General features: G+C 45.5%; 1 protein-coding gene across 1 annotated transcript in view; it reads left to right on the top strand.

Annotated features, from left to right (window-relative positions):
• Positions 1–25,622, top strand: part of SPOCK1 (SPARC (osteonectin), cwcv and kazal like domains proteoglycan 1) — a 465,095-nt gene extending 439,473 nt beyond the window's left edge. The window contains exons 7-11 of the mRNA XM_045552560.1: positions 8,438–8,554; positions 12,257–12,478; positions 16,016–16,078; positions 21,623–21,760; positions 22,234–25,622. Of these exons, the coding sequence (XP_045408516.1) occupies positions 8,438–8,554; positions 12,257–12,478; positions 16,016–16,078; positions 21,623–21,760; positions 22,234–22,424 (731 nt within the window). The 3' untranslated portion in view covers positions 22,425–25,622. The remainder of the gene's footprint in view (positions 1–8,437; positions 8,555–12,256; positions 12,479–16,015; positions 16,079–21,622; positions 21,761–22,233) is intronic.
• The last annotated feature ends 132 nt before the right edge of the window (positions 25,623–25,754 follow it).

Below are 25,754 nucleotides of genomic sequence, written 5' to 3'. Positions count from 1 at the left end.
TCATTGCTTTTGCTTCTGTTTATGTGGTGAATCCTGTTTATTGATTGATGTATGTTGAACCATCCTTGCATCCCTGGGATAAAGCCCACTTGATCATGGTGAATTATCTTTTTGATGTGCTGTTGAATTCAGTTTGCTAGTATTTTGTGGAGGATTTTTGTGTCAATGCTCATAAGAGATGTTGGTCTGTAGTTTTCTTTTTTTGTTACATCCTTTCCTGGCTTTGGTATCAAGGTGATACTGGCTTCATAGACTGAATTAGGAAGGTTTCCCTCCTTCTCAATGTTATGGAATAATTTCTATAGGATAGGAGCCAGTTCTTTTTTGTAGGTCTGATAGAATTCATCTGTGAATCCATCTGGTCTGGGTCTTTCTTTTTGTTGAGAGATTTTCTTATTATTGCCTCAGTTTCACTGTTTGTTATTGGTTTATGCTCTTTATCTTGTGGGAAAGCCCTCACTGTGCCTGATGGACTGGCAGATACAGGCACCTTTGGGAAACTCGAGGTGGTGGTAGGTGAGCGGATGAGTGAACCTCTGTTTAAGAGACCTGACTTGGAACCTCGGTTTTGGCATTTACCATCTGTAGGACCTGGGAGATATCTGACTTCTCTGAAAAACATCAGAGGAGATTCATATCATGCTGGATGGCTTCATACAGTCATTTCATATGAAATACCACATGCATGGTCTTAATTCCATACTTTCCTGTTTGGTGAATCACCATGCTGCCTGGTGTCCTCAACCACGAATGAGATCATAGCCAACAGCTCCTGAGTGTGCCGTGCTGCTGTTGTGGCAAGCATGGTGCTGAGCACTTGAGCACATTTTAATCTTCCCCATAATCCTATTAGCTAGCTCTGTTATCACCTTCATTCTGCAGATGAGGAAACTGAAGATTAGAAAGTAACTTGTCCATAGTCTTAGCAAAGAAGGCAGAGGTAGGCTCTGTACTCACCTCTGCCTCCAGAGCCTGCTCACTCTTGCCTGTCTCCCCAGGATTCTTTTAAAGCAGAATGACTGGTTATTGCTGCTAAAACTGTGCTAAGCAGAATCAACCCTCACCTGTTTGCATTGCAGTGTATCAGAGCTCACATTCTTAAGGGAATTGTAAGCTCACTCTTTCTCCCTCTTTCAAGCTCCCATGGCATGCAGTGTCCTCTCCTCAATGTTCCTGAACGTTTCTCCAGCACTGGGTTACCTGCTGTGAGCTAGATATGTAATGAAAGGAGGGATCTGGTCCCTGTAGGGCAAGAGGATCCTACTGTCCCATGCTTGGAACAGACATGTGCTGCAGGCTACCAGCAGCCTGAAAAATGCCACGGTGGAGGGAAGAGACTAGACCCAAGCACGGCAGTTCAGGAATGCATCCTTGTGTTTGCTAGAACCCATTCTCTGGAAGCATTATCCCAGTGTCTGATCGCCACCCTAGAGGAGGCTCACCTGGACCTTTTACAGGAGCTGCTAATTGCAGACACTCTGATGCATGAGTCCAGTGCTGCTCTGATTGAGTAATTATTCATAACAGCACCTAGGAGGGCTGAAGGAGATTTGTTTGAAAGGACCAGCACCAAGTCTTCATTTCTGAAAGGCCTCCCAGCCTGCTCCCAAAGAGGACTTGTGTCTAGCCCAATTCTTTAATTACCTTTGGAGTCACTAAAGGTTAAATTGAACTCAGATTGTTTTCATATTAGCCTCTGCCAGAGCCCTGAAATAAGCACTGGTGAGGCGAAGGTGGGAGAGGGAGATTGGGCCATGTGCCAGGGTTAGGGGGTGTATATTTTTTTCGTTTGGTCCTTTAGCTGAAAGATTCCATGCATGACAAGAGTACACCAGTAATTGGTTCCCTAGCAGAGGTTTACAGATATCCTGTGATGCCGTGTGTCAGATCTGCCATTTTCAGACATCCCCAGTTGGGAGTTCAAAGTGTCTTCAGTTGGGATTTCTAACACAGAGACTCGGTCACTCACTCACACTTGCTCATGGTCCGTCACTCTATTAGACAGTGACGCTACAGCTTTGAATAAGAATTTCTCTCCTCTGTCCCCACCTCCACTTTTTATCTCATCTCTCACCTCAGAGATATTTTTTATACCTCTGATTGTTTCCTTGTCTTCCTTGTTTCTATCTAATCCTCTGAAAGGGCTTCATAGAGTGTCATTCAGCCCCCAAAGTTATCAATAAGCTGAGACCAGCGTGGAACACCTGTTGTGGCCTTTGGTAGCACTTTTCACAGAAGCTTAGATTTCCTAGCTCCTATGTCTTCTCTTTCCAAACCATGACCTGTTTTGAAACTTCCTCACCAGCTCTTCACTAGCCCTTGGCTTTGTCCGAGGGAGGACAGAGGGGCCAGGGAGGATGGGGGGATGGGGGCCCAGGGGCAGTCAGACCCAGACTACTGACACGTGTTCATTTAGGAGGCAGCCCCTCTCTCTCCGCAGTACCACTACCCAGCAGTCTAACTGCCCCATAAGCAAATACTAATTGGTTAGAGCCCCCTTACCTATAAGCTCACCAGGGCTGCAGAGAAGCCGTCTCTGTCCTGTAGTACAGGCAACAGTAATGCCCAGACACTTATGCTGCCCTCCAGGCTTTGTTTAAACACTGTCTGCGTCAAACCCAGTCTGGCTTAAAGCCCTTTAGAAACCTCCATGCCTTGGGTGGAGCGGGGCGAAGGTGCCCAGATGAAAAAAGTGATCACATTTTCATCCCAGGGCAACATACCTTCCAGAGACTGCACGTGCCTTATTTACACTTGCTCATTGGATTTTGTTCCCATTCTCCAGACAGACAGGGAAAGTCCACGGGGAGAGCAGCGAATTACCTGGGCCCCTCTCTGCCTGAGCGCTGCGTGTTCCTGGGGGTGGGGGCTGTCGTTTTCCACATGTTGGAGTCATGTGCAGTGAACGGCACAGTGCTCTTTTCTAACGAGGCCCCAGTGGGCACACACGCGACACACGCAGCGGCTGTTTGCAGTCCCTCCTTGTCCCCACACCAAACCTAAGGCAGGCAGTTGCTGCCCCTTGTCCTGTGTCGCTCAGTGGCTGCCTCACCTGCATCACTGGCAGAGCTTCCTTCAAAGGTGAGGGCCTGAGTTGGTTTTTTTTTTTCCCAACCCAGAGTATGGACCAAATATATTAATTGCTAAGTTAGTGCTGGCCACCCACAAGCCAGTCCCGCATGCAGGGACGGCCCAGCAAGATAACGGCCCAATTCCAATCCCGTCTCCACCATGTAATAGCTGTGCAACTGTGGGAGTTCGTAGTCCACGAGCTCACTCATTCATGCTTTTCATAAATACATGTGAACAACTATTAGTACCACCCTAGGGAAAGTGCCAGCAATGCAGATGTGGGGAAATAGGACCAACCCCCACATTGTGGATCTTCTATACTTGGGAGAAGGCAGACAGAAACTGACCTGAATCTCTCAGACTAATCCTGACCCACCTATGAAAAGAGTAAGGAGAGATGTTATTCTTTATATCACAAGCATCTCCTCAGGCTTACAAAAAGCATAGCAATAAAATTCTAACATATTATGTAGACAGTTGGGGTATGGGAAGGGGAACATAAATGCATTGAGTTCCTGCTATACGCCAGTAGCTCTGAACTATGTTTTACTGCTCTCATCTGGTTCTGTGCAGTTACGCTATGAGCTAAGCTTTATTATGCCATTTTGCAGATGGAAAAATATTGAAGTTTGCGAAAGGCAGCAACGGGGTGATTGTGTGCAGTCGATAGGTATGCATGGAGAGCGTTCTTCATGCCCGGAGCTGGCCGCGTTAGAGGCTGGGCCCCTGTGCTGAGGCAGACTCGGGGCATGTTTCGTGCTGCCGTGATCTGGAGGGTGACGGGCACTGAGTGAGAAATTACAGGTGGGTGAATGCCGTGGAAGAGCAGGGCCTTGGGAGCACAAGAAAGGGAAAACTCACTAGTTTGAGGGTTAGGGAGTCTTCTAAGAGGAAGTCACTGTAAAGTCGAGATCTGCTGGAGGAATTGGTGTTAGCAAGGCAGCCAGGAGAGGGGTATCCAGGCAGAAGTGTGCGCGGGGCGGCGTGGCCGGAGCCCAGAGGCCGAGGGAGAGAGGATGCGGGAGAGCCTGTGAGGTCTGCAGGCCGGGGGTCCTGCACGTCACGTTACAGAGCTTAGACTTCTAGAGTAACTGGGAGCCTCTGAAGTGACTCCAGCAAGAGAGTGACTTGATCAAATGCCAGTTTTAGAAAGATCATTGTGGCTGCTGGATGGAGAAGGGAACGTGGGGAGCAAGATGGGGACCAATTAGGAGCCTGTGCCAGCGGTTTTGGTGGGCGGTAACGGTGGCATCAGGGACTGGAACAAAGGCTGTCGAGAAAGGAAGAAGCAGCGAGCGTTTCTATGGCCACCTGAGAGGGAGGGAGAAGACGACGGAGAAATCCAGGACAGGTCCCCAGTGTGTGTCTGAGGACAGGGGTACGTGGTGGCACCATTTTTGATGACAGGAGGAGGCACAGACCGGTGTGGGGGGGTCCGTGGATCCCAGAGATGCTGCCCACAAACCAGCCACGTCGGGGCAGATGGACATCGTGGAAGAAGGATGTGCAGTGACCTGTAGGAACAGGAAGGCGGACAGGGACCGTCCTTGAGAAGTAGGCTGCTGGGCAGAGCCTGCTGGGGGAATGAGAGCAGTTAAAAGTGAGCTGAAACCAGGCCAGGAGGAATATAACTGCATGTGGGAGAACCAGAGGGCTAGCTGGCTCACGTCCACCCAGAGGGGCAACGTAATGGCAAAAGAGGTCAGGTCCCAGTCTCCGTGATTACACCAACCCTCTCCCGAGCAAGCACCCTCGTGTCCTCTGAAGAGCTGGATGCTGATGGCCTGAGCACCCTGCTTCTCCCGCCAGGACGTGTGGAGAGGCCATCAGGACCCCTCTCCGGGAAGCACAGGGCTGGCCCACCTGCGGGCAGAGAGCCAGAGCGGCGGGGGGTGTGGTTCTGTGGCTTTTTTCCCACAAAATACTACTTTTCCATTGGAAGGAACTAAGTGTGTAGGATATGGCCTTGGGGTTTCTAAAGGCATCAATCCCCAGTCCATACCTGGATCTGGGGCGGTGACGGGCACCTTGAAAGGCAGGCACTTTTCTCCCATTGCCGGCCTGGGTGTTGCGGCTGGAACGCCAGATCCAAGCGAACAGCTCTCGGAAGGCCGCTTCTCTGATATTTTCTTCTCTGGGACGTATCAAGCTCAAGGCAGTCTGTGGCTGGTTTTCTCCTCACGAGGACCATCCAGTCGGGGACAGTGAGAGAGAACGGGGCCCGGTAACTGAGTGCCGCCATCTCCGGTTCAGTTTTCTGATCTTCTCAACCCACGCCAACGGCTCCCTGCTTGTGGACTTGTCCCTGATTGACAGAGTCACTCTTTCAAGATGCCAGTGCCCGATTGCATCAGCCATCCAAGGCCTGTGTGCATCGAGAAGCCGGCGGAAAATTCATCAGTCTTATAAAGATACAGATTACCTGCATATCTGTCAGGGTTTAGTTAAACAGGACTAATTTATCTTGCAGTGTGAGATTTCCTTTGCAAGTTGACTTGGCAATTTTCTCTGCTCAGAGAACATTTAGAATAGATGGTGTGCATGGCGATAGAGAAAAAATAGATGCTATTAATTTTGCATTTTCAAGTGTGCACTTGGCAGTATCCTATTCCCTTCATTAAAACAGACTGAATCTCGCCCCTGCACAGAGCTGTGCAGTATCAGAAACGTGAGCACCTGTTACCCCCGGAGGCTCTGAGCCGGGGCCGTAAGCCTGTTAGTGTCACCTGCTCCTGAGGACCAGTCTTAGTGGAGGCACAAACATGGGTGTCAGGGTATCAGGATGAACCCCCAGAAAGTTCACTGACGTCACCCAGGGCTGCCCAGTCCAGCGCTCTGCTGTGGTGGCAGCATCCTGCCTCTGTGCTGTCCAGCGTGACGTCACCAGCCATGTGTGACTACTGAGGACTTGGAATGGGGTGGCGCAACTGCGGAATCAAATTTTAATTATAATAAATGTAAATAGCCATATATGGCTAATGGCAATGTATGAGATAGTACAAATATCCATTGTTACCAAATTTCCTATGTGGTCGAAGAGAGTTGGTTCTCTGAATGCTATTATGCTAGCTCTAAGGTTGCCTATAAATTTTTAATTAGAAATAATTATAAAAATAATAAAAGTCCTAGCTGGTACATGCTAGGTAGATACCATATACCCTGTACTTTGCTAGGAACTTTACATGCATTCTCTGGTTTACAGTCATATGATGGTATTAGCATCCCGAGTGTACAGATAAGGAAGTCGAGGTGCTGAGCGGTTCTGTGACTTGTCTGCGATCACCCATTGGTGAGTGGCAAAACTGGCATTCATTCCAGGCCGTGTGATTCCTGCGCTGTCGTACTCTGCTGCCTGTCGAGACATTTCCCAACTCCATTTCCTGGCCGGTGTTTTAAAATACAGCAATGGGGCTAGGCGCGGTGGCTCATGCCTGTAATCCTAGCACTCTGGGAGGCCGAGGCGGGTGGATCGCTCAAGGTCAGGAGTTCGAGACCAGCCTGAGCAAGAGCGAGACCCCATCTCTACTAAAAATAGAAACAAATTAGCTGGGCAACTAAAATGTATACAGAAAAAATTAGCCGGGCATGGTGGCGCATGCCTGTAGTCCCAGCTACTCGGGAGGCTGAGGCAGTGGGATTGCTTGAGCCCAGGAGTTTGAGGTTGCTGTGAGCTAGGCTGACGCCACGGCACTCACTCTAGCCAGGGCAACAAAATGACACTCTGTCTCAAAAAAAATAAAAAATAAAAAAAATAAATAAAATACAGCAATGCCTTGGTTGGTAAAAGCAATACAACGTCTTGAGGTCATTAACAACTTGGATAGAAACAATGGACACAAATGCATCCCGTGCTTTGCAGAGTTTGGGGTCTGGACCGTAGCAGGGACGAAGGCAGCCCACTCATAAAGGCATGTGGCTCAGGTTGCGTAGACCCAGCCTGGGCAGCCCCTCCCCTCTAGTGTGCAGGGAGGGGAGAGAACTGTCCTGCTTGAGGTCTGGGAAGCTGGGTTCTCCACCAAGCCCCAGACACAGAGTGTAACAATGAGAGGTCTGTGTGGTATTATTTTCTTCTGGAGAGGATTCCCCTTGTCCTTTGCATGGCAGATACATGGGGACCGACCACCTTAATTCAGTCAGGCCCTGTGCTGATTGCAGGCTGGTTTGGAGCCTTGGGGAGACTCTAATTCTCCTCCATCGCCGCCCCCAGGGCTTCCTGTGGAGAGCCTGCCTTGCCCACTGGGCTCCCGCTGTCCTGGCAGGTTCAGGGCCCTGAACTGGGTCTCCTCAGCACCATGAGACCTTCAAAACTTGACTCTGTGTTGTGACAGCATTTTTGCTTAACTCCTTGGCTGCCTGCTTCTGTAGCTTTAGAATTTGGGAAAAGTGACCATTGTGACGTTCAGTTCTTTGTCCCTTTTTACTCATTGAAATTTTGGGCTCCCAGGTCTCTAATTGTCTCTCCAGATGCTGAAGACCACCAAATGCATTGCTGGTTTTTCTGTGCCTTTTGTGCCTGGACCCTTTGCTGGGATTCTGAGTACCCAGGTTTAGGGTATGCCCTGAGGGAAAATCGGGGGGCTAGGGAAAGTCAGCCCCCTTCTCTGTACCATCTTTCCTCTCTTGGGATTTCTTCTCTCAAGTCTTATCTCCACACTCTAAGCGACCTTCAGATAACTTGCACCCACCTCCTCACCTGCCCACCCATCCAGCCATCCGTCTGCCCCAGTGACTCTGTCTTACCCTACAAGACGAGCTGGGTAGTCAGAGATGGGCTGAGATAGAAAGGACTCTTTCATGGAGAAGGTATCCGTCCGTCTGTGACGGAAAGTCAAAATGAGTCCACGGGAAGCCGAGCAAAATAGGCCAAATCCACAAATCCAAACCTTGGGCCAAAACAAAATTGAGTCTGCTATTACTAGGATCTTTTGGTGTCCTAGGCAGCCCCTCTCTCTGAGAGCATTAGCTATTCCTGGGTGCTAATCTCTTGGCATGAGTTTAGTGGAAAATGTAATCTTCTCTGGCAAAACTGCAATAGCAAGCTTTATGCTGTTAGCAAAAGGGATCCGTGACAGTCCTTGGAGGATGCTGGACAACTGAGACCAGTGCAGCTTGCCTCTACAGCTCGGGGCCGTCCAAAAGCAGGCTCTGAACAATTGCCACTTGCCCTGGAAGGCTGGGCTCTCTCTGTCCTACTCTTTACGTGTGATAACAGCATCCTGTGGGGTATTTTCAGGGTGGGGGTAGGATTATAGAGCACAGTTGGACAGGGAGGTTTGCACTGAACATGGCTTTGCTAGTAGCCTTGCCTTGCACACTGAGGGCAGAAAGCCACAGACTGACGGATCGTTCCGCTTGCTTTTCTCAGCCTGCACAGACAAGGAGTTGCGGAGCCTTGCTTCCCGCCTGAAAGACTGGTTTGGAGCTCTTCACGAGGACGCGAACAGAGTCATCAAGCCCACCAGCTCTGACACCGCCCAAGGCAGTAAGGCCACTTTACTTTACCTCGTGCATTTCATTGTAAATGTCGTATCTCCTCAGTTATGAGACATTGAGGTAGTAGTATCAGTTTGGGGTGAAAAAAGAAACACTGTATTAAACGTACACATGGACTTTAAATATGTCTCAGTCTCAGAAATAGTAAAATAGGGAGAAGGAGAGATTGTTTAGAATCAAGAAAAAAATATAACTTATATTTTTAAAAGCCTGACTTAAAAAATGTATTTAGTATAGAGACATTTTGGGAAATAAAATGGTGATATTTTTTCTATAATTTAACAACGGTAAGCATGCTGTGGTTATAATTATATACTTTACAGTTTTATGATCTTTTATCATTTAGAAATGATACTATGACTATCTTTTCATGCTGCTGAGTAGTATTCTCTTTGTAATAGCTACAAAGAACCCCAATTTATAGATATAACTATTTAATTCAACCTTTTTTGGCTGTTGCCAACGTTTAGCTAATATAAGCAACACTGCAGCAGGTATCTTTGATGACGTCAGTTGACTGCATTTTGTTTTCCATGGAAACTTCCGGACAGGTGTCCCCCTCTCCTGTCTATAACATGCGGATTCCTCAAGGAGCCTCCCCCCAGGCTTCAGCTCCTCAGTTTAGACCACACTCAGTGTTGTTGTAGGCTGAAGAGAACACTCGGGGTGGGCCCTCGTATTTGCAGTTTGTTGGAGTCTCTTTGACGCTTTTAACTCGAAGGTGGTCAGGGGTGTGAGGGTCTCCACGCTGTGGCCAGTCAGCACCGAATGGATCAGTGACCAACACGATGGCTCAGATACACGGAGTTTTGCCGCTGCCTTTTCTGGGTAGCCATTTTGATATTATGCGCTCAAAATGCAAAAACACGTTGTTGTCTAAAACACTGAGCATGTCCCGGCTGCCCCACACGTGCTCGGGCGGTTTCTGACGGCGACACTCCCGGGCTGAACGCCGTAGTGACAAGCCACACCGGCCACGGCTGGGCCCAGCCTTGGACTAGCATTTGGTCTCCGGCCAGAGTGAAAACAGCCTCCTTAATCTCTGCTGTTCCTCGCTGCTCGTAGTCTTCTAGAGCTATCAGTGGAGAAAATCAGTGCAGGGGACAATTATTTTAATGATTTGCATCTTTTACCTTAAGGGAAACATAGTGTTTGCTCCTCAGAGTCGCGGTCCCGAGAGTGGTTCCTGGTCGTTGTGTCTGAGAGAATTTTCCCTGTCCCTGCAGAGGTTCCTTGGGAGTTTGCAGATAATTAATTCACGGATGGTTAGAGAAACTCTCTCCTGGGTCCTCCAGGAGCAGCCTGGCCCTGGGGCTTTGTGAACCTCCTTTCAGCGCAGAGCAGAGTGACATGAGGAGGCTGTTCTGCAGCCTCCAGTCCCCTGCGGCTTCTCTGAAAGACCTGCTCTTGGCCAGAAGCAAACTGAGTCCCCGAAGAGCCTTTTAGGTTTGATGCTCTGCAGCAGCCGGAGTGAAGGGAATGTGAAGGAATGATGCTTCCTTTGCCCACACGGCCAGAGGAGGGAGCAACGTTTTTGTCAGTCCAGGAGACCTGCAGAGAGGACCTAGCTGTGTCCTGTCCTCTCAGGGCTGACCAGAAGGGCCACCCTGCTTCCCCGGGGCTCCAAGCAGCCACAGGTGCCAGACACAGGCACGCTTTTCTAGAAACTTTTCCAGTGGGGCTGGGGTGGGTTTGACTTTCTGACCACTGACTAGCCAGCTTTGCACTTCTTTTTGGTGACCAGTCAGCATAGATTCCTCTTTCCTGTGTATTAAAATGTCAATATTCTATAAAATTGATGCATATTATATAAAATATGCTACCTAAAAGTGTGGAACCCTGCAGTATTAGGGTAAATTACTTTCCCTTAAAATGTCAATATCCTATAAAATTGGTGCATGGTATGTAAAATGTTCTCTGCAGAAGTGTGGATCCGTGTAGTGCCAGAGTGAATGATCCGTCCTTACTCGGTAGTGCCCGAGGACATCATCTCAGACACTATTGACAGTCATGATGTTCCGTCTAACAAGGGGCCACATCATGTCCCATGGCCTTTCTTCTGGAAAAAGGGATATTTTTAAGATGTGTTCTAAGATATAGAAACACATTGAAAAATGGAAATATTTTGTTTACACGGGTAAACTCTGTAGAAAATACATGTTGGGAGAAGTTTTCTATGTGCCTATTACATGCCTGTCAGGCTGAGGCTACTGCAGGGGACAAGAGAGTCTGTGCCCTCAGGGAGCTTGTCGTCTAATTCATAAGCACTGACACAGAGGGAAGCTCGGGGTTCCATGAGCTCAGAGGAGGAGGTGCTGAACTGATCTGACTGACTTCTGGACAGTGGAGACCTAAGACCCTTCTATAAAGACACTGCTTTTAAAAGGGTGGGTGCACTGGGCTGCATCTCACCTCCCAGTGACTAAGCAGGAGTTCCCGGTGACACACGCAGGGACCCAGTGACTGGGCCGTGGGTAGGAACTGCTGTAGTGGGCGATGGCCCCCTCAGGACCCTCCACTGTAGTCACTGCCCATCTCCAAATATGGCCCCTAAGCCACGTGGATAGCCTCGGGGCAGCAAGGCCAAGGAAGGTGCAAGGCAGCCCTGGGAGAGGAGACTTTTTGCAAATCTAGACTCACGATTGGGCTGCTGGGTCTGAATCCCAGATCTGTAATTGTGGGACCCTGAGCAAGTAACTCGAGCCCGGAGCCTTAGTGTTTCCTCTGTAGAGTGGAGAGGATGGGGCACCATCTCATGGGACTGTTTACGAGGATTCACTGAGCATAAAGTGCTTAGGAAGGTGTTCTATAGCCAGCAACACCAACAGTAATTTTTACCATCAGTATTCCAGGAACATAAAACCAGTTTGTGCACTAACCTGACACTGCCTGGTGCGCTGGGCCCTGAGAGAAAGAGGGGTTCAGACTTGGGTCCTGCCTTCGCCGGCTCTGTCTCCAGTGACTCAGTATCCCTAGTGCTGAGCCAAGTGCATGCGGTTTCCACTGTGGAAACAGTTCTTTACAAAAACTACTCCTCCTCCAGGGAAATAAGAAAAATTATTGTCTGAGTTGGTTTGGATTCCATCTCATGTATCTCCTTAGGGATTTCAGAAAAGAAGAACAGGGAACAGAGGCAGGTACCTGGCATGTAGTGCCATTACTGCTCAGACGGCCTGGATGGGATGGTCCTCTGGGACGTAGTCAGGGCTTCTAGACTGTGCTGCGCTGTTTCCGTTTCACTACTGTTCTTTTTAAAAGATTTTGTTTGGGTTTTTCAAATTTTTTTCCTTAAATATGAAAGCATAGTTTTCTAAGTTTTACCTCTCAGTCACCATGTTTATATTCTTCCTTTCAGGCATACCTTGTTTTAAGCAAGTTCACTAAATGAAAAGCCGTAGGTACATCCCAGATAAATTAGCATTAGGGATTTGTTCCCTTTAGAACGTATTTTACTCCAATGCTGGCTTCTGTTTTAGTGTATTTTGAACTATTTAATTTGAAAAACAACAAACACAAAATATTCTAGAGTTACCACTGGAACTCTATTCTGGGAAGGAAACAGCCTCTGGGGAGGAGCAGGAAGGGGTGGGCTTTTGGCCTCTTCTTCTTGGGGCAGGAAGCTGGGGAGGGAGCAGGCTGGGAAGGACCAGGCTTGGTGGCAACTGAGAGGTGTCCTTCCTTCCCTTGGCAGGGTTTGACACCAGCATCCTGCCCATCTGCAAGGACTCCCTGGGCTGGATGTTCAACAAGCTGGACATGAACTATGACCTCCTACTTGACCACTCAGAGATCAACGCCATCTACCTGGATAAGTATGAGCCCTGTATCAAGCCTCTCTTCAACTCTTGCGACTCTTTCAAGGATGGAAAACTCTCTAACAATGAGTGGTGCTACTGCTTCCAAAAGCCTGGAGGTGAGGCCAGAGGGAAGGGTGGGGTCCAGAGCCCAGGACACCCATGCTGAAAGACACACGTAGGTAGAGAATGGGAATAATGGGAAGAATTCGTCCCATTTAATGGCAAGCCCAAGGGTCCATTTCTCCTATTTGTACTTTGAACGTGGTATATTAGAAAACCCAAGAGTATAATCAAGAAGTCTGTTATTTCAGTCTGTTCCTCCATTTGGGAAAATCTCTTCACTATATAGTCTCAGTTTTTTCATCTGTAAAATGGATATAGAAACCTTTACCACGTAATTCCCAAGGTCATTGTGAGACTCTCAATGTCGAAAATACCGTAAGAATATCATAGTTCCCATTATCACATGACTTCTCCGTGTTTCCCTTGGAGACGGCCATTTGTCAGCTTTCTCTAGGATAAGTAGAGATGTTTACTGAGTGTCCTAGACAAGGGTATTTCGTCATAAGAAACTTCAGTTAGAAGTTTCAGAAAGAAACATACAAGATTTGGGGAGTAGATGGAAGGAGACAAGGGCATCTCATGCACCCCGAAGTCAGGCGGGAGGGTCATCTGCAGGGGGATTCAGCCAGGAAGATGCTCAGGAGCCCAGCAGCAGGTGCTCTGCCTTCCTCTGGGCATGCCCAGGTGTGGCAGCCACAGGTAAGGGGACCAGCAGAGACTGGCCTGCGTCTTTATCCCAAGTTCCGGCATGAGCCAGGTATCTGGGACAAGGTACTACAGGCGTGGCTGCCCCACCCCACCCCCAGGAAAGGAGGATGGCTGCTAATATTATTTGGATTATATATATATGCATAGACAGTGCACACATACCACAAGAAATGTGGGCACTCAGGGAAAAGTATGTACAGGTGTGTATATTTATAGAATTATGAGATCCATTCCTAGAAGCAGAATTACCAGTCAAGTGGCATGTGCCTTTTTAAATTTGAGCAATATTTCCAATTTAACATCCAAAGAGGTTCTACCAATTTTTACTCTCACCAAAAATCTATAAGCTTACCTATTTATTCCTGGCATTACCAAACTTTGGGATCATTGCCAAACTGAGGGGAAAGAAATTATATCTCACTCTAGGCTCTATTTTATTACTATTTCTTATTATGTGTTAGGTACATCTTGAATTTCCTCTTCCTTGATATGTCTGTATGTTCTTGGTACATTTTTTCTTTTAGGCTCTTGTGTTTGTTTTTAGTAGGAAACTCTATGTTAAAGAAATTGAAGCTTTTGTAGCCAGAGGTATTATAGATTTTTTTTTTTCCAAATTCAACTTTGTGCTTTTAGCTAGGGAGAAATTTAAAATTCTAAGACAGTCGAGTTTCTCCATCATCTTTTATTTTCTGGCTTCTAAGATGCCATGAAACCTACATTAAGCTTAGAAAGGTATTTCTCACTTGAAAATAGTAAAACAATTCTCTTACATTGTCTTCAGTACCTTTTGTGTTTGTTATAGAAATCCTGTGTCACTCTAGATTGTGTGTGTCATAGCCAGGTGGGTCCCAGCCCCTCCTCTGCCCTAGAGACGGCACCCAGTCTCCCTTCTGTTTTGACTAACCCACTTTTCTCACTTCAGTTTGAAAAACAGCTTCCATTTTATGTCTATGGTATATATAAACCCCTATATGTGTTTATGTTTATTTCTGAGTACTCTATCCTATTCAATTATTCATAAATCAGTTTTAAAATGTTTGTTTAAATCACAGTTGTTTTGCAAAGTTTTAATACCTGGTAGGGCTGTCCTTTGCTACCATTAATGTGTGCTCAGAATTTTCTTGGATATTCATATATGATTCTTTTCCTCTGTGAACTTTGGAATAAGTTTATCCAATTAAATTTTTCATATGAGGCAAAATTAGATTATTCAGGTGGGAATTGATAGCTGTATGATACGTGATCCTTTTAGCTTAGAACAAGATCTGTGTATCAACCAGTGGAGTTTACATTTTAACTTTTACTCTCACAGGTGTTGTACTCCTCTTGAAATAGATTTTTTTTTCCCCATTATACTCCCTCATTGGTGGTGGTTTCAACATTAATTCTGTTCTCAGTCAACTTACAAATTCTCATTTTGCATATACGTTATCCTGGTTGGTTTGCTTGGACTTTTCAGGTGTGTAATCAGAGCTGTAAGTAATGATTCTCCTCCTTTTCATTTTTTGTATCTCATTTCTTTCTCTTTTCTAATTACATTTGCTAGTACCTACAAATCAATATTAAATAATAGCCATTCTTTTACTTTAGTATAAATACTTGTAGTGATTCAGCATTAAGCCTCATCATAGTTTTAGGTTTGAGTTCACATGAAATCATGATTTTAGTCTGGGTTCCTTAGGACATGGAGCCTGTGTGTAAATGCTTCCCCCGGATGTACAGTTCCAGGCCCCCCCACCTGTGGCCCAGCATCCGGGACTGTCGTAGTAACTGCTACCTGTTATAATCCAGCTGGAATTTGTTTCTCCTTTTACCATTTTCAGTTGGTATCATTCCCCTTTATTCTGAAAGCAGAGTCAACAAAATGAATTTTACAACGAGTTTCTCTCCCAAGCAGCAAGACCAGGTGACTTGTGCAATCCACAGGGTAACAGATGAAAACAAGTGCTTAGATACTTTATATGCAAGTGTGGGGCTGGAAGAAAGAGGCAGTATAAGCCACAGGTAAGAGCCTAGAGAATGGAAACACCTCTGCCAGTGCCAGGGGGACCGTGAGCAAATAGCAGAACCTCCTGGAGCCACAAGATCTGCAAAGGCAAGTCATGAGAGAGCTCTGCAGAACGAGTGAGGTCGCTTTTCATTTCGCTTGGAGTGGAAGCAAGTTCTTCTCTAGGGAGGTAGACGTGTGCCACGTGCTTCCACACACCCCACTTAGCCATGTGGCTCCCGCCCTGGCTTTGCCTTGAGAGCTGGTCCCTACAACAGGCATTGTACAGCTGCGGACGTGCAAAGAGACTCCCCCACAGTATCTGGCTAGGAAGCGGCAGAACCTAGATCTGAAGTCCCATTCGTAACTGCTACACTCACTGCCTCTTCAGATCTCTCCTCCATCTCCCTGGTTGTCCCTAGGGGCCTGTGTTTCACTTTCCTTAGGTGGTAAGCCAGGAGGTCTGGAGTAGCCATTCTAATCCTCTTTCTCTTCTGCAGGAAGACCTGGGATAGGTATTTGTCATCTCTGGTTAGCGGGTTCAGAACACTTCCCCACGGATAAGCCTCAGCCCTGGTTTCCAGCTCATAGAAACCTTAGAAAGGAAAAAGTCTTAGTAAATCACCTATTAGACACCTGGTTTTTTCTTGAGTGGGTGGTAGGAAGAAAACTTACTGCACAATGCAGGTATATTAAGGACCTCGTGGTATGAGTTTTTTGTTCTTTAATTAGTAATGCTAATGGCCTGAATTTGTTTTGCTGCATGGTAACAGCATATGGAGCAGTTCCACTCCCAGGTGTGTCATTGTCTACATTTCACGTCAAGAGTGAAGCCAATCATTAGAGATTATATCCCGTACCATCTGGAAACTGACTTTCATAAATTATTTTTTAGGTCTCCCTTGCCAGAATGAAATGAACAGAATTCAGAAGCTGAGCAAGGGGAAAAGCCTGTTGGGTAAGTACAATTTCTTGCCACTCATTTAAACGACTAATTAAACCATCCCTGTCTCTTGTAACGTTCAGCACGGCAGTGGTTATTCAATTAGGGCCAGTGTCCCATGAAAGACATGCCTCCTTTTACCCCAGGCAGAGAGAGCTCTGCCCAGCAGCCAGTAGTAGCCACAGGCGGCTGGACCTGGACGGAGGACTGACTGGCTGGCTGGGTGACCGCTGCCGGCTCCACCAGCAGGAAGGGAGGCCAGGGGTCAGCCCTGTCCCCACTGCTAACTCCTCCCTCATCGTGGGTGCCAGTAAACCTTGCCTTTCTTTGTTCAAATGAGGCCAGTGCATGGCACTGTCACGTGTTCTTTCCAGTGCTAAAATTATAAGGCCTAGAAATAAGAGCATTTTTCTCTATTGCCCAGACCAAGGGGCCCATTCAAGGAGGAAGATGAGCTGTATTCCCTTCAGAATTTATCCCTTAGGGTTGAAGGACTTTTGGGCTCTTAAGCACATGTCTGCTTTCACCTAGTCCCTGGAGGAAAGCACTCAGGCTGTGTGGACAGCACAGAAGCAAGGGGGTGGCGTGTGTCCCCCTCCCATGGGAGTCTGTGGCTGAGGTAAGGAATGAGGGCCTGACCCCTTTAGCTCCAAGGCCTCCCTTCCCCAGCACTGGGAGGAACTTGTGGCATTCAGATGGGGCCATCACCACGATGTTCGCAATCCTCATTTGTCTGAAGAAAGGCGTCTGCTTTGCTTTTCTTGCTTCTTAAAAAGAGCTGACAGCTGCAACACAATAATTCAGAATTATTCCTGCTAAGCATTCAGAGGCAGGTGCGTCCCCTAAGCAGCCTGCCATTCCAGAAGTTTATGCACTTACTTGAAAGAGATGGGCGAGTTTTCTTGCAGGTTGTCCAATGCAGGGCGTCTGTGAACTCTAGCCATTTCTCCTCTTCTGTCTCTGCCTTGAGAACTGGTTTTGGGGGTCACCTCAAAGTGCATTCTCCTTCTCCTTTTGAAAATTACTGATTTCCCTGGCGTGCCTCCCACGGTTGACTTCTGATAACATCCTCTTCAACTCAGAATTCCAAAGTCATCTTGATTTTGAACTCTCTTGGCCTAGGTTCTTCTCCTGTGTAAAAAGACAAAGTGGCTGCCTCCCTCTTCCATGGGTTTTTCTAGCTCAAGGACTTGTGCTGAAGAGCCATAGGGAGCTGTGGAACTAGCATATTGCTATTTTAAAAAACATTGTTTTCATGGGCTATAGGTATCCTGCTGTTGCCTCAGTAATAGTTAATGAGACAGTCCTGTCTCATCTTCCATTTACTCTAGCACACATGGATGAAATGCCTACCTCTCTCCTACCAGGAACCCCACCTTTAAAGCTTGCTTTGCTTTATCACATCTCCCACACATGGAGATTATTCTGGCTAACTCAGAAAAAATGCCATTTATTTACTTACAAATTCTTTTTTGCATGAGAAAATCTCCTAATATAATAGCTATGTACTCAGGGGCATACAGATTCAAATAAATAAAACAAGCACCAATAAATTATCATCAATTATAATTACTGCCTACTTAGAAAAAGTGGTAATCCTATTACATTACAGATTTAGATCAGCACCTGCTTCTTACCAACCTGTCAGCTCAGCCCCACTTTTGGTTCATTAAGTGCTGTTGTTTTCCAACTGCAGCTCAGAGAGAAGGATCAGCATTTCCCCAGCTCTCTACTTGTTTTCTTTCTTTGCAATCCTTGATTGAGAATCTGCTCACAAATCTCTCTGCCTTTGGGGCTATTGAGAGCATCTACTTTTTCTTTTCCATCTACGGCTCCCTGAAAACTAGGGATAATGTGCGTTGGTTTGAGCTCCTCAGTAAGAGGGTGGGCGTTGCTGTGCCTAACAGCAGCCTCTCATGAGTGGTAGATACAGTGTTCCAGGGCCTCCAGCAGCACCTTCCTCTCCTTGACCTCTGAGAACCTGGTCATCTTGGACTAGCCTGTGAGTAGAGTGTTCAAGAGTAGATCTTAGAGTCAGCTGAATCTGAATTTAAATCCTCATTCAAAATGGTAAAAATCTCTTCCTCCCATGTCACACTTCTGAGATCAAAAAGGTAAATTTGGAAACATAGGCACTCTAAAACATCAGAAATAAAATGAGAGAGTAGAAAGCCACAGGGGTGAAGCAGGGGCCTCTGTTTTCAAGACCATGTCACCACCTACGGAATCCTCCCCAATGGAAGATGAGCACACAAGCATGAAACACACATATGCATGCAGCTAGCCTATAAGGAAAACCAAAACTATTATAAATAAAGATTACCTACAGGAGAATCAGATTGACATCAGACTTGCTATTAGCAATGCTTTTAAGAAAAAAATAATACCTTCAAAGTGCTGAAGGGAAATGACTTTGAACCTAGAATTATAAAGTCATCCCAATGATCTTCCAAATGTGATAACAGAGATAGTCTCAAACCGTGTAAGATTTATAAGCTTACTAAATACAGACTTATCACTAATGGATTTATATTACCAGACAAACGATCCCAGGAAAAATTATTCAGATGCAATTGTGAAAATGAAATTGACAGGCTGCTAAATCAAAATAAACATAACCTATAAAAATGTTTTGATGGCAAGGTAAAATTAAAATTCCAGACTTCGCAAAGTGGTTAAAAGGTGGTAAGAACGTCTTTAGTTTGTTCAGGAAGAAAAGACAATACAGATTAACTTAATATCTCACTAGGAAAAAACTATGCTTCTCTGTAGAAAATTTAAGGACAACCACAAAAATATTAGAAATAAAATGTATAGTCTTTAAACCTATGCAAGAAAGACATGAAGTAGAGAAAACCTGATTTCCCCAAAAGGAAGGAAATGGGGAAAGTGATAAATAGGAAGAAACCTAGTGGCAGAGATGAGTAAGCATTTCTGCAACCACAATAAATGTGAATGGGCCTAACACATTCATTATGAGACAGCGTTATACCTGAAACAATGCCACAGAAAATTAAAGTTAAAAATGGTAAATGACCCTTTTTATAACATTACCATGTTGCTGAAATGTGCTTTTTACCATATTATGCCATCAGTTGACATACAGTCCTGAGTTGCTTAATGACAGGATACATTCTGAGAAAGTGGTGTTCGGTGATTGCGTTGTTGTGCAATCACAGAATGTTACTTATACAAACCCAGATGGTGTCGCCTGTTGCTCTAGGCTGTAAACCAATGCAACATGTTACTATACTGACTACTCCGGGCAATTGTGACACAATGGTAAGTATTTGTGTATCTAAACATATCTAATTGTAGTAAAGGTACTAGGTACACTGAAAGCCCTGACTTTACCACTATACAATTCATCCATGTGACAGATTTAGGGGGTTGAAATGGTTTCTATCAAACTAAATTCTTTTTAAAGAACAGATACAGTAAAAATATAGTATTATAATCTTATGGGACCATTTTCATAGATGTACTATGTCATTGACCAAAACATTATTCATAATTTTAAAACAAAATAGAATTGCAAGGAGGAATTGTCATATCCAAAATCTTATTCAGAGTCTTTACGTGAACTGTAAGTTTTAAGAAGAGAGATGTTATATAATTAACTTTGTCTATGTAGTCACACACACAGGTATTGAACCTATAGTCCAACACACACGCAATATCTGCCAGGGACTATGCCACCACAACTCAACAAATTTCAAGTAAATGACATGGATCGAATTCACCGGTCCAGCACAAGATTACCAAACCCCCCATAACATCTGGGGGTTTTATAGATAAATAGGGGTCAAAGAGGAAATAAAGTAGAAACTACAAAATATTTAGAAGTGAATGAAAAAAAGTCTTGTGTACCAAAATTTAGGGGAAGCAACCAAAGTGAAATTTAAAGGAAACTTCATAGCTTCAAATGCACTTATAAAAAACATATCAAAGCTAAATTAACTAGATTTTCAACTCTAAAAGCTTTAAGAACAAAATACACTGAAATAATTAAGATCAAAGCAATAAAAAAGCAAATATAAATACTAAAATAGCATTGTACAGACCTTTAAACAAACTAATGAAATACATAAACTTGACAATATGAAAGGCTCAAATACTGACATGAATTTAATATTGGGACGTAAACGCATATGTACAGGAATGCTGCAAACTTGTGGTTCTCAAACTAGTATATATCAGAATCAACTGGAGGATTTATTGAGAAACAGATTGCTGGGCCCTACTCTCTAAGGTTCTCGGAGGTGGGGTCTAGGAATTTGCATTTCTAAGGTGATGCTATTGCTCCTGGGACCCTACTTTGAGAATCACTGCTATAAACCAATTTGTATAATAACAATCATGAAAACCTAGAGGAAATGGATGTTATTAGTTACCAAATTTTGCCCCAAATAAATCAAAACCATGAAATGATACTCAAAATCAAAATGCTACCCTTACCTCCCAAAATAGGCACCAGGCCCAAAATATTTTTACGGGTGAATCCTTCAGGGAAGACATCATTCTCATTTTATATATAAAATTCCTGGAGTATAGAAAAATACCGAAACCATTATATGCCTCCTTTCGCAAGGACTAGAGAACTGAAACAGCAGTAGTGCTCCAGTAACAATGTATCATGACCGAGTGGCACCAGGAAAGCAAAGGCAGCATTTTCTAATACTGTGCCACCAGTGATTCATCTCACTGAAAGCATAAAACCATGATTTTCTCAAGTGTTAATAATAGTACTCATTCAAGATTTAAAGGGAAAAGTAAAAACCAATTACAGAAGGAATCCTGCTTAATCCTGGACAAGTTGGTTACCTCCAATGTATCACTATTTCTGTCTGTAAGCAGGAGGAAGAACTAGCACCCACACCTCATAGTGATACTGCAGTGGCTCCATGAACTCATGCAAGTGACGCCCCGGGCTGTCACCACCTGTTAGGAGGAGAATGGCAGCGGAATGGCTGGGAACTGTGTGGTCCCTGCACTGGGAGTTCATAAAACATCTGTTACAAGTCAGCATTTAGTACAGAAATTGGTGCATTTAGAAAGTTTTATAGTAATTTCAGAGTCACTTTATGCAACTGGGCAAAGTATTGTTCCATGAAAGATTTGAAATTAGAAACAAAAACAGGTTCTGTGCAGTCAGATTAAAGGATGTGAATCCTGGACTTGGTATTTACTAGCAGGTACCTTGGAAAAGGTTAGTTTTCCTGGACCTCAGTTTTCTATTTGTTAAAAGGTAACAATGGTATGTGTAAATGTGTGTGTATATATACATACATATGCATGGTTTAGACCAGAACACCGATGTGTTCAAAACATGTCTGCTATCATCATGCCTGTTTAAAAACTGAGCTCCACAGAGTTTAATGCGTTTGGGCCCTTAAGGCCAAGGGCCCTGTAATCTTAACTAAGTAATAACTACCCAGCCCCTTTCCCTGCTGCTGGCCCTGCAGCAAATACTCTGTCTGGTGGGCAAGCCTTTCCCCTGTGTGGGAGGGCGTTAGTGCTGAGTATCTCTGATTAAAGTTGGACCTTTTGTTCCCTTAGGGGCATTCATACCTCGGTGCAACGAGGAGGGCTATTACAAAGCCACGCAGTGCCACGGCAGCACGGGGCAGTGCTGGTGTGTGGATAAATACGGGAACGAGCTGGCTGGCACCAGGAAGCAGGGTGCCGTGAGCTGCGGTGAGTACAGCCTTCTGCATCAGCCCTGGGGGGTCCTCACTGTGTAAGAATCTTGGAAGAATTTCAAGTAGCAGCTCTGGTCTATCATGAGTTTACAATGGAGACATAGTAACCCTGAAATCATGAGCTCATGCACAGCTAGCTTTGAAAGTGGCAGCAACTCACCACGACCAGAGGATTGGATGACAGTTTTTGAGAGTCAGGGGAACTTCTCACTGAGGATTGTAAACCTCCTGAGAAGGCAGAAGCATCTCAAGAATTCTAGGGCTCCTATCAGAACAAAGTTTGCAGTCCCTGCCCCAGACACTGACCCCAGTGGGGGAGGGATGCCTCCTGCCCAGGGATAGTCTTTGACATTTAGAAAATAAATTGCATGGTTTTGCCCTATAGTGAAGTCACGTGCAAAGGGAACCCCCGACGTGGGTCATGAGGTATCAGCAGAAACTGACCTCAAGTCTTTCTTCCTGTTTCAGAAGAGGAGCAGGAAACCTCAGGGGATTTTGGCAGTGGTGGCTCCGTGGTCCTGCTCGATGACCTAGCGGATGAGCGGGAGCTGGGACCAAAGGACAAGGAGGGGAAGCTGAGGGTGCACACCCGGGCCCTGACGGAGGATGACGAGGATGAGGACGACGACAAAGAGGATGAGGTCGGGTACATATGGTAGTGCCCACGAGAAAGAGGACATGAGTTTTGCACAAAATTGCAAGTCACTTCCTATTCCTGCATTTGTATCTAAGACTCCAAGGCACCGAGGTCTCTTCTCTGTCACTCTCTACACCCAACCTAAGGTTTGGAAGACAACTGCTTGTTCCCAGAACATTCTGATTTTGCATATGTTTGTGTGGGAGAAAGGGTGTTGTGTTCTGTTTTGGTTCTTCCTGGACAGGGACATGGCTGGCTTCATGAGAGCCTCCTTCCCTCCCCTGAGATTTTTGCAACAAGCATGTGGTTTCTGTGCAATTTTGACAGTGCAGGGAGCCCCCGCCCTCTCAAATGTCCAAGACCCTTTGACTGCCCACACTGGTGGTCACCACAGCATGGTTCCCAGCCTTACAGTGTCTCAGTGCTTTTCTTGTGTCTGTAGATGTCGTGGAAAAAGAAACAAAATGCACACTGTACCTTTCCCTCCCTGCCCCCACCAGTCCTGCTGTTTATTAAAAATTAGTTTTTCACCTCACTATATCTGGCTTCCTACAAACAATAGCCTTAATTCAGTCAAGAGTCTCTTTGGGGAATTCATTTTCATTATTAAAACTGGTGTCTGGATGCTTCTCTCTGTACCTGCAGAAAAATATATGCACATTCAGAAGACACTGTGTGTGTGCCCTGCACACACCTCTCAGAAAAAAGTGGGTATCTGTTAAAACCTCATTTGAAAAACAATTATAAATTTGTCAGCTTGTCCAGACCTGGAACAAAATTTCTGGAATAAGAAATTTATATGGAAGTTGTTTTTTGCACTAACAGTTGGCACTTGTGGCCTGAGGCTGAGGGGGTTTCTCCATGCCTCAGCCGAGTTACTGGAAGCCTCTTTGACTCAGACAAGCCTCCGTCTGCCCAAATCTCTTTTCTCTCAGAAGCCATGCGACCCGCACGTGGGCCGTGTCACAAGCCATCGCTCGCATTTCCGCTCAGAGCCCCTGTGGGCTGCACAGGTTCCTTCCTTCCCTACCTACGCAAGGGCTTTTTCTAAGGCACGCACGCACGTCTCCTGTCCCCTGAGAAGACAGTTTAGTGTTCTGCACTCGTTGTTTTACTTTTGCCCCCTTTCTACCTACACATCATGTGGGTACAAAAGCTGTACCGATTTTTTTGAAAAACCAACCATCCTTTGCAAACAATCCCAAACGGAGGCCCACAAAGAAGTTCATGACAGCGCGTGGAAGCTAGCGCTGGGCTTTAAAGACCTAATTCTGTGCCTCCCCCACCCCCAAATGTCAAGATACTGATGAAGAAAGCCCTGCGCCATTCCGCTTCGTTTCCCTCAAGTTCCAAATTTGGTAGGGTTGTCATCTCTGCATTCTTTAGGATTTCTCTCCCTGGCAAGCTGTTCCAGACACAAGTACCAAAGAGTCATCTTCAAAGTCACCCTGTTCAGCCCAGTACCACACTCCTGCCCCACCTGGTTCCCACCCACCCGGATGCCCTAATCAGCCACCCAAGCCAGGCTCTCTGGCCCACGTTTCCGTCTCTTGCCTTCCCCACGAGCTTCAGCCAGTCCACAAGACAACCCTATAAACTCAGGCAAGAAATATATTCATAACCAAACTATGATCACTGCCAGCTGACCAACCTCCCACCCCAAATTATTTGAATAGACCACCAACACACGGCAAATGAGCATGTTCCAGTCCTTGCACTGGCTGGACAACAGAGTTGGTCTGAGTCCTTTGGCGGTGTAGACCCAAGTCCAACCGCGACCCTGAGGTTTTGTATTAACCGTTACTTTCCCCAGAGAGACCAGAGGCAAGCTCTGAATTGGGATCTCAACTCTGTCACCTCTGTTTCAATACCTTTTTTCTCACTTGAACAAAACTTTGAGATTATAATTTAGAAAACAAGTGCTTAATTGCAGCTAAATTACAATAAAGTGTATTACAAAATCAAGACATTAAAAAAAATCTCCGTTTAGTCCATCAAAGAAAGCCTCTATTACTATGTCCTCTGAGCTTGGAAAAATGCACAAGAGAACACAATAAAATCGACAAATTGATTTTACTTAGAAAAACTTCTAGGCACAGGATGAACCACTGATTTTAATTTGCCTAATTATCTTATGACAAGTGTCAGATTAAGATGACACTTAAAGATCCTCAGCATTAACTTAATGACGGCAAAGAGCGCTCAACAGACAATTCCCAGTAAGGTACTAAGATGCCATGTTCAGAGACATTCCAAGAAGATATTTTGATTCCTTAAAATATCAAATAGAAAGCCGTCCTCGGACTGGAACCCCACATCCATGGAGCAACATGCACCCCACTTTTCATGCCTCACTTTGGCAGGACAGCGTTAGGTTTTTAAAAGATCTTTAGTACTTGTGGAAAGTACTGAAGATTAGATCAAGTTATCTTGTCCTCAGAAGTAGAATTTTTGTTTTCCTCTTTTTGGAAGGAGCCCTTTACTTACAGTGGCCAGGTATACATAAAATACTGATTTTTTTAAAACAGTAGTATCGTGATAATCCAATCCCTTGAGACAGGTATTAGGTCGAATCCTCACTAACTCGCTTCTGAAAGGTCCTTAGTAAGTAGTTTTGTTTTCATTCCATAAACAGGTCTTTTATTTACTACCATGTCCTTGGCATCCAACTTAAATCCCAGAATTTTCTTCCTCCCTGGTTAGTTACCTGCCATATTAATGTCTTTTTGTTTCTACAAATATTCTCAGCATGGACATATCTTAATACTGAATGTGAGGTTTTGTGACAATTTCACCTTCTTTACACCTATTTCTCTACCTGCAGCAGCAAATGACAAGACGTGTGGCCCCTCTGCTCTTCCCAGAACGCCATTCCCGCTTTGTTTTCCTTTTAACCGTGACCACACTGTACAGTGACATCCAAGAGGCCATTCTACAGTGGGTGGTTTTGGTCTTTTTATACCTTTTTCTCAAAAGTCACTTATGTCTGTCCCTGTTAAACGTGTAGCATTGTAATGACAGCCCATCAAATCCTGAGTGTCAGTTTGTTGTCCCTATTGTAGATGAAATAGTGATGTAGCAAACCTAGTAAATTCTGAATGCTTTTCCACGTAGACTGATCTGCGATGTGAACACGACTCTTTGGTTAATAGTAAATACGTAACTGTAGTCCTGAGTAGGTGCATTTCTGTCCGTCTCAATAAATTTCCCTTTGTCTGCACCATGTGCGTGTGCGTGTTTCACTGACTTGGGTGGGCGCTCGACCACTCAATGACAGCGCGGCTCACAGGGGGGACGGCCAGCGAGGGCCTCGCCCAGGGCTTCTGCTCCCCAGGGGTGGGGGTCAGCCTGG

The sequence above is a fragment of the Lemur catta genome, chromosome 5 (assembly GCF_020740605.2).
Source record: "Lemur catta isolate mLemCat1 chromosome 5, mLemCat1.pri, whole genome shotgun sequence".
NCBI lineage: Eukaryota > Metazoa > Chordata > Mammalia > Primates > Lemuridae > Lemur > Lemur catta.
This window is presented reverse-complemented; position numbering and strand designations above follow the sequence as displayed.